General features: G+C 34.2%; 1 protein-coding gene across 2 annotated transcripts in view; it reads right to left on the reverse strand.

Moving 5' to 3' along the window:
- Window positions 1-9,898, reverse strand: part of LOC108732859 (transmembrane protein 198) — a 154,052-nt gene that overhangs the window by 27,058 nt on the left and 117,096 nt on the right. For both annotated transcript variants that reach the window (XM_025976982.1, XM_025976983.1), the window contains exon 4: window positions 6,373-6,483. In XM_025976982.1, the coding sequence (XP_025832767.1) occupies window positions 6,373-6,483 (111 nt within the window). The remainder of the gene's footprint in view (window positions 1-6,372; window positions 6,484-9,898) is intronic.

Genomic DNA, 9,898 nt, shown 5'->3' on the forward strand with positions numbered 1-9,898 from the left:
ACAAAATAATTAAAAACTCTTATCTATTACATTTTATATGGACAAATAAGTACAAGAAATCATTTGGAGAACGCGTCCTAAGTAGCAATTCTTAAAAGCTAACACCAGAAATAGTCATATAATAAAATATTTTTAACGGTTATTAATACCCATTCACCTTCAATTGTATCTAATATTAAATTATTGCAAGCATTAATAAAGAAGAAAAACGAATTTAAAAAATGTAAGTCAAAATATAATGTCCGACAATGTAAACATCATTTTAGTTAGTTAGTTTGATTGCGCGAAAAAAAAAATTTCGAACGCATCCCTTTTTAGTCTAAGGAACAGCTGTAGAGAGAGTTGCAAACAATTTGGCTGTGAAGAAAGTAGTTCCCCAAAAGAAATTAAAATAAGTGGTAAGTGTCTTTCAATTCATTATTTACAAAACGTACATCAATAGGTCGTCAAATGGGGAACGCATTTTTCAATCAAAATATTGCAATAATAGCTTTTATAGTGTTGTTTATCAAATGTTAACTTCAAATATTTTACAATAAGGAAGCGAGAATTGCTGTCAAATATGGCTGCCGTTTAAAAAATGCGCGGTTATTTGAAAATATCATTTGGTGAACGGTCATTTGGGGACCGTTCTCCGATTTGATGGACCGTTCTCTAAATGATATTGTTGTTACCCAAATGGCTATTTAGTTACTAAGTGGTACTTTCTATTACTAACTGTCAATCCAAATCATTTGCTACCGTGAGTGAAAATTTGGATCATCAAGCCTATGCAATATGGATTCATATGAAACCTATTCTGAAAATAATACTGGCAAAAGAAAATATTCACATTCTCCATATGTATTCTGATGGTCCAACATCCCAATACCGTAACCGCACAAATATACATCTTTGGATACAAACATTAGTAAATGAATTCAAACTGATAGCAAAAGCTACATGGACGTACAGTGAACCTGGGCATGGAAAAGGACCTATGGATGGCGTAGGTGGGGCTCTTAAAAGGACTGCTGACAGACATGTGTTAATGGGTCAAGATATTAAAACAGCCTCAGACTTTGTTAATTTATTCACTAAGTCTACTATCTTTGTAAAAGAAATTCCTGATGATGACATCTCTAACGCAAAAAACTTAGTTCCGAAAACTTTAAATGCCATACCGGGTATCATGAATATTACAAATATTAGATGGCAAAAAGGCCCAGAAATTACAATTAAATTATACCGATATGAATGTCTTGAAAAGGAGCTGAAAATGTCAGCGTTATCTGGTAGTTTATATCCAATAGTTAAACCAATACGGATATACATTTAAGGGAATCTCCTGAACCGAACGAGTTTATGGACATAGAGAATCTACAAGATGTACTGAAATTAAAGAAACAGAGCATTTATAAAAACATTTATAACTCTTCATCATCTGATGAGGACGATTTAATGACGATTTCTGATCGTCAACGGACTGCGCGAAAACTTACTGTTGAAGTCAAAGGCAGTACATCTTACAGTCAAGACAAGGAAAACATACATCCTAATTTAATATCCCCTGGAACATTTTTATTAATTAAAGTACCTACATAAAAAAAAATGTCAATTACAGATATGTTGCCACCTGTCAGACAGGTGTCGATGACGATGACGGAGAAATCTTAGTAAATTTCTTGAGTTCGGTACGTAATAATGCCAAAAAATTTAAATTAGAGCCACAAGATGTATCTCACGTTGAATTTGAGCAAATAATTTCTATTTTTAAAGAAGTGATTTAATTTAGTTAAGATTAAGTTTTTGTTAAGATAAACCTTATAGCAAATAAATAAATAACAATCACTTCCTATAATTTGGCTTAAAATTCAATTTAACTGTGAATTTAACCCTAATTGTCTGCATATCGTCATTTGGAGAACACACGCATCATTTGATGAACGCCCTCATCATTTCGGGGAACACCACTAAAATCAAAGAAATGCCATTATAACATAAGGTATGTAGGAATAAAGCCTGATAATATTGGAAACAGGCGGAATCCCTATGGCTACCGCAGATTTATTTATATGCAAGTGAGCGATATTCACTTATTTAGTTAATTTAAGAACATGAAATAGTCATATAGCTTAATTTACAGCGACATTGTCCTTAAAAACGTTTTAATTCCAAATTTTGTCAAAGTTTTTTAATTTCGTACTATTGGCGACATATCTCCGCTATCGTAAAGGGTAAAAATGAAATATATAATTAACCTACAGTNATGTAAACTTTGTAAACAAAACGTTAAAAATCAGAAATAGAAATCGATAATGGTAATAACAATAAATAACATCAATATCGTGTTTTGTATTCGTACTGTTCGTTACTGGTTCTCGTTACTCGTTAGTCATAGTGGTGACGTGACACGTGAGCACGCGAGATTCAAATACGAATCTTGATGACTTTCGTTTTTCTTTTGTTCTCCATTTTTTCATAAAAATTAAAGACGATCTGTATATGTTGAACGTGTCGTCACCAATAAAATGAAATAAATGAATAATAGCCGAGATCGGCCGCGACGTCTATCACACATCGATTGATGATAACAAATATAATTTGTTATTTGTGTTTTGAACATTATAAAGTGCATTTAATATTTTTAATCAATTATTTTGTGAGTATTATTGATATTAAAACTTTATATCGAAATTATGAAGCGTGGACCAAAAACTTCGTCTACAGTGTGGGAGCATTTTAAAAGGAGTGGGGAAAAGAAAAATAACGTAACTTGCAATATTTGCAAAAATGAATATAAATATTCCGGAAATACATCAAATTTAAGGGAACATTTAAAAAGAAAACACCCGGTTTCCCTATTTCCGCAACGTGAACCCGAAGAAGATGCCGATGAAAATGTGGTAACATCAGTTGTAGATCCTAGTCAAGAAATTGACTCTTCATCCCATAATTCAAGGAGACTATTCCCTGGTGGATCCGCTGTACCAATACCAATTCCCACTAACATTACAGCAAATAACCAAGGAAAGCCTCTATCGAAATCGAAAGGTTCTCACCAACTCAGGTTATTTGGTTCTACTAGAGGCGACGGTCTAACACCGGAAATGAAAGATAAACTTGACAAAGCTCTTTTGCAAATGATTGTAATAGATTATCAACCACTGTCCATTGTAGAAAATAAGGGCTTCATTAATTATTCAAATAACCTGAATCCACATTATCAACTGCCAAGTAGAAAACTTTTAACATCAGTATGGCTTGAAAACTTGTACCAAGAGGAAAGCTGCAAAATTAAGACCATGCTGACAGATGTGGCAAATGTTGCAGTAACAACAGATATCTGGACGTCAGATAGTAACAAAGCTTACATTTCTGTGACAATTCACTTTATTTATAATAACCAGATGGTTTCCAGGAACATAGCCACCAAAGAACTGGAAGACGTTCATCACACAGGAGAAAACATTGCAAGAGCCCTTAATTCTATTTTTCAAGAATGGAATATCAACAATAAAATCGTCACAGTTGTATCTGATAATGGGGCAAATATCAAAAATGCTATCTGACAGATAAACGTACACCATCACCCGTGTATCGCCCATACCTTAAATCTAACTGTAAATGAAACTAGACAATATTCCCTTGTTAAATACAGTTATTAAAAAATGCCGGTCTCTAGTTGGACATTTCAAACATAGTGTTGTCGCATCTCAAATTCTCAAGGAAATGCAAATTCAAATGAATCTTCCTATTCTTAAGGTCAAACAGGATATAAGAACACGATGGAGCTTATGTTTGATAATGATGGAGAGACTTTTAAAAATAATAGCGCCGCTGTCAGCTGCCATAACATCTATCCCTCAAGCACCTGAATTTTTGGACACTGCAGAGTGGCAAATAATAGCAGACTGTGTATCGTTGTTAAAACCTATTGAAGATATAACTACGGTTTTATCGGGCGAAAAATATCCTACCCTCTCCATGGTACCTCCTTTAATTAAGGGCCTACAACTTTCTTTAAAAAATAAGGTAGTGACCGCAGATGTGGCAAATCAATTAAAAACGTGTCTACTCGATTCTATATCAAGGAGACTCGGAAATCTTGAATGTAACAAAATTGTGGCCAAAGCTACCCTATCAGATACCCGCTTTAAAAAATTAGCATTTGGTGTTTCGGGAAATGCAAATAATGCACAAACATTGGTTCATGAAGAGTTAGTTTCTATTGTATCAGTGCAAACTGAAGAAGAAATAACAAGCGCTTCCGCCGATACTTCTACTTCTACTATAGAAGCCGAAACCTCGGATTCAATTTGGACATTTCTAGACAATCAAGTGAAACACCCGAAGTCACATATTACACCAAATGTCACGGGGATAATGATGTTGCGTCAATATTTAGAGCTGCCATATTTATCGAGATCAAGTAACCCGCTGGAATTTTGGAAATCTCATTCAGGGATTTTTCCCGATCTTTACCAGCTACAGGCAAAATATTTGTGCATCCCTGCCACTTCAGTGCCATCAGAACGAGTTTTCTCAAAGGCAGGACAATTAACGAATGATCGCCGTAACCGTCTTAACCCAAAAAATTTGGACTATATAATTTTCTTAAATAGTGTATTTAACAATTAGTTTAAAATTCAAAATATCTCTTCAGTTACTATATCTACAATTTTGTTGTTTTATTTCTTTTGTTACATCTGATTAATCTGAAAAGGATATATTTTTTGTGTTTATGACATTTATGTGCATTTACTTATAAAATAATTTTTTTATATACATACAGTGCTTCCCAAAAGTAACGAATAAATTCGATAAAATTGTTGAGAAAAATATTTAAAAAAAATGCTCGGACCCGTCGATTTGTAATTTTAATTTATCATTTAGAGATGTCACTTTCAATCCCCCACCCTTCAACCCTTACGCGTCAGCCTACTTGACAAAAAGAATTCAAATAGCAAAGTACCCTTTGCGATACCTCGATGAATAGATGTTTTTATTCTGAATACAACAAAAAAAGAAAAATGAAAATCGGTTGATAAATAATGGAGTTATTCGTCAAAATATTTTTTAAATAAACATATCAATAATCGAGTAGGTATTGACACATTGACCGCAATAAGTGACAGAAACGATAACTTAAATGTCAAACACAATTGAGCTTAACGTTTTAATAGTAAATGGACAGCAATTTGAAGATTTAATTTAAGTAATTATAATTTTCCCTAATTTTATCATTATTTAAATNCATTATCATCCATCAATTTTACATTTCAATTAATTCTTGTATCTTATAGGGTGTAGAATGCGGAAAAATTCCAGGGATGATTCCGGAAGTAGTTCCATGAAGAAAAATTCCTATAAATATTAATCGAAAAATGCTTCTCTACGCCTTTTTAAATGGATCACCCTGAACAAAATTTTTCCTCATTATTTTCGAAACCGTCCATACTGATGAAATTCTGAAATTTGGTATACTACGTAAACTTTTGATGGTGAATCGATTTTGAAGTTTCTCTGGGATATTCAAATCATTCAAATTTTAGCGAGATCTAACCACATGCTTGATAAGTTTTTGTTAAATTTTCAACCACTTCATCTAGCGCCTTATCAATTTACTAACGTATATCATCATCATTATCATCTTCATAAAGTCGTCAGTCCTAAGACTGGTCGGACACACACCTCCACTTCTTCCTATCCTGAGCTAATCTTCGCATTTCACTAAAACTAGAACATCCCACATCCTTAACTATTTACAAACAGTAATCTAATCTAGGTCTATCTCTACTCTTCTTAACTCCTGTTTTTGCTTGTAATATGTCTATGACTGAACCTTTATATCTAAGAAGGTGTCCTGCCACCCTATCTCGCCTATTTCTTATTGACTTCCATACAGTCCTCTGTTCTCCTATACTTTCAATACCTCGTCATTTTTAACCTTCTCTAACCACGTTATGCTCATCATTGAGCTTTATATTCCTCTTACTCCTTCCGTCCTGACTTATCTAACTTCCTAGATAGCTAATTCACTTTCTTCTAATCTTTCGATTCATATCTTTATATTCGCTCTTTCCCTACATTAAAAATCCTTCAGGAATTATACTCCAAAATCAAAATAGGGAAACAATATACCATTAAAAAATGGAGTTTACTTTACACTTAATACCTTCGTATTTAGCAAACACCCTGTATAATACTAGAGGTAATATTGTAATAAATAAAAGTATTACGTAATCAAATATTTTTCAATTTTTTTTAATTTTAAACAAATAAAGTGAATATACGTAGATAGGTGCTTATAAAAAAACTTTAATTTTATACAGTCTGATATTGTTTAATTTAATAATGTTAATTAATTTAAATATAATCAGAAAAACTCACCAACATTGCCATAAGGCGGTAAAAGATCTCCTTGCAAACAAATCAGATAAACTATTGTTGAAGCAAATATGAAACCAGTTAAAAACATAACTGTTTTGAAGAAACGGTAACCTGAAACAAAAGAAACATAAACATTAACATAAATAGACGGGAACAATATAGAACAGAATTAAATTGAAAATTGTATTTTTTTTCGGTTTTAGGATTAGAAAATAGCATAAGTACACTGCATTTTTAACATTTTCTTTTTTTAATATATAGGGTTGTTCGGAAAGTCATTTCATTTTTTCCCGACAGAGGATTTAATTGTATTCTTTTGCACCCAACTTCACATTTAAGCCGTATAATTTTTATATGCTTTGAGAGCTCATATAGCAAGGCTTGTGTGTGAAAAATTCCAATTAATTCTACGCAGTAGTTTTTGGTTGGTGCCCTTTTAAATATGGAGAGCGATAAGCAGCATTTTCGACATATCTTACTGTTTTACTACAGAAAGGGTAAAAATGCTGTTCAAGCCAGAAAGAAATTGACTGATGTGTATGGAGAAGGTGTGTTGACAGTACGCCAGTGCCAGAACTGGTTCGCTAAATTTCGATCCGGCAATTTTGATGTCGAAGATGCACCACGTTCGGGAAGGCCGGTTGAAGCTGATAAAGACGCGATAAAGGCATTAGTTGATGTGAACCGGCGAATAACAACACGTGAGATCGGATTGAGGTTAAATTTATCAAATTCAACAGTTTATGACCACTTGAAAGGCCTGGGATTATCCTCGAAGCTCGATGTATGGGTTCCCCATGTTCTCACAGAGAGAAATCTGTGTCGCCGCATTGACGTCTGCGATTCGCTTCTCAAACGTCACGAAAATGATCCGTTTTTGAAGCGCATCATCACTGGGGACGAAAAATGGGTTGTATACAACAACGTCAAACGCAAGAGGTCATGGAGCAAAAAAGATGAACCGGCTCAAACCATTTCCAAAGCCGATATTCACCAAAAAAAGGTGATGCTGTCTGTTTGGTGGGATTTTAAAGGAATCGTTTTTTTTTAGCTTTTACCGGATAACACAACGATTAATTCGGAAGTCTACTGTCATCAGCTGGACAAACTGAATGATGCACTTCAACAGAAAAGGTCAGAACTAATCAACAGGAAAGGTGTAGTGTTTCACCAAGACAACGCGAGACCTCACACAAGTTTGGTCACTCGCCAAAAGCTTTTACAGCTTGAATGGGATACAATGCTACACCCACCATATTCTCCAGACCTGGCACCATCGGATTATTATTTGTTCCGGTCACTCCAAAATTTTTTAGACGGTAAAACCTTCACCTCAAATGAGGAGGTCAAAAACCTCCTCGATCAGTTTTTTGCCAGCAAAGACCAAAAATTTTATGAGCGTGGAATTATGCTACTACCAGAAAGATGGCAAAAGGTGTTGGACCAGAACGGTCAATATATAATTTAATAAAGTATTTGTTTATTATACGAAAACTGTCTTTCATTTCCACAAAAAAAAAACGAAATGACTTTCCGAACAACCCTATAAATAAGATAAAAAGACATAGTCAGTCGACAACGAAGAAGAAATTTGAGAAGAACGAAGAACAACCTACAGGGCAAGACGATTTTCGTGAAGAAAGAAGGTGCCGAGTAGAAGCGATACTACAACTATTAATTATTGTGGATCAGCAGAACAATTTGGTGCATCATGCCCCGGTAAGAAAGGAGCAGTGAAATGTTTTATGTGTAATACATACAGACATGTGGCATCAAAATGTTCAACGGCATCCGATATCGAACAATAAAAAAATCAGCAACGTTTCGAAATCGGTGTGATGATCGGAGACATGGTTAATCGATGGATTATCACGTCCAACAAGAACGGTATAAACATTTTAATAGCGAAAAGAAATATTATTTAAATGTTATTCCAGTTCCCTCCCCGAAAATTGGGGAATACTGACCAAACTGCAGAGCACAAGAATCCAAAGAATGTAGTTGACACTGACTATGTTGATGCTCAACAATAAGCGCTTTCTTTAACAACGTAAATATTCTTGCCTATTTACTTAAAAACATTTCTTTACATTGAATAAATATCAATATTCGTTACTACATTATTTGTAAATTTGAAGTCTATATCTCATTTTGCTTAGACATTAGAATTTAGAAATCTCTGAAAGGCGAAGAGACAGACACCGTCGTCACAACTGTATAATCCTTTCGTTTCGGGTACCAAGCCTTAAAACTAATATTAAAAATTAAAACAGGTCTTGATTTGATGCTTTCAAAAATATTTCATTATTATTGATTACATTTTGGTGTATGCGCCTGGCATACAAAATATATTGTAGACTTTTTATAATGATGGTCAAAATATCCACTCAAATTTGCCCCAGAGGGTAATAACTGGTAACGAATCATGGGGTTATGGTTATGACGTGAAAACCAAAGATCAATCATCCTAATGGAAGTTTCCGCAAGAGCGGAAAGTCGAATGTGAAGGTTTTCCTTACAGTTTTCTTCGACTGCAAGGGGTGGTACATCATGAGTTCTTGTCACAGGGTAGAACGGTCAGTAAGAAATATTACCTGCAAGTTATGCGCAATTTGCAATTTGCACCATCATAATACCCCTACTCACACATCGTTGCTTGTGCGTGAATTTTTAGCCAAAAACAACATAATAATAATCTGCCCCCCTGTGACTTTTTCCTCCCTTACTTCCTGAAACTGAAGGGGCCCATGAATAGACGACGCTACACCACGATTGAGGAGATAAAAACGGCATCGAAGGAGGAGCCGAACAAGAATACAAAAAAAGATTTTTTGAAGTGCTTCGAGAAGTGGAAAAAACGTTGGCACAAGTGTATAACATCTGGTGGGGATTAGTTTGAAAGGAGACAAAATAGGTATTCATGAATAAATAAATAATTTTTGAAGAAACACAAAATTCGCGATACTTTTTGAACAGACCTCGTACATCACTGTATCAATGAATTGATGAACTTTAAAGATTGAGTTAATAATCTATCTTGGAAAATATTTAAATAAGTTTATCTTTGAGTAAAAATAAGAAAAGAATATTAATATTAATGTAGCACATTAAATCTCTCGCCCTGCAAACCATAATGTAGGTCACATTCGGCAGTCCTTCTGGACTACGCCGGAAGATAGAGCGGAAGGTCCTCTTCAGCCTGCTTTCAGGAATCTGGGAATAATATAAAAATGAGGACTACAAAAAAATTTTAAGTATAAACACGTTCTTCTCCTCTATCAGTCACTACGAGCTCGAAACTGTTAGCACCATTGCTTCGAGTGGTCGAAATTCACTTTTGTGAACAATTTGCTTAATCACTTTCTTTGTGTTAAAAATCGGTTGTCTGTAAAGTCGGTTTACTGACGATAGTTGAACGTGACAATGTCATAAGAAAATACTGATGGAATGGTTTCATTTTTCAAAAGAAAATTTTAATTTTATTTGTTTGATAGATATTTTGTATGGATATAGAGAAGGAGGTAAA

This window comes from Agrilus planipennis, unplaced genomic scaffold (assembly GCF_000699045.2).
Source record: "Agrilus planipennis isolate EAB-ADULT unplaced genomic scaffold, Apla_2.0 scaffold31, whole genome shotgun sequence".
Lineage (NCBI taxonomy): Eukaryota > Metazoa > Arthropoda > Insecta > Coleoptera > Buprestidae > Agrilus > Agrilus planipennis.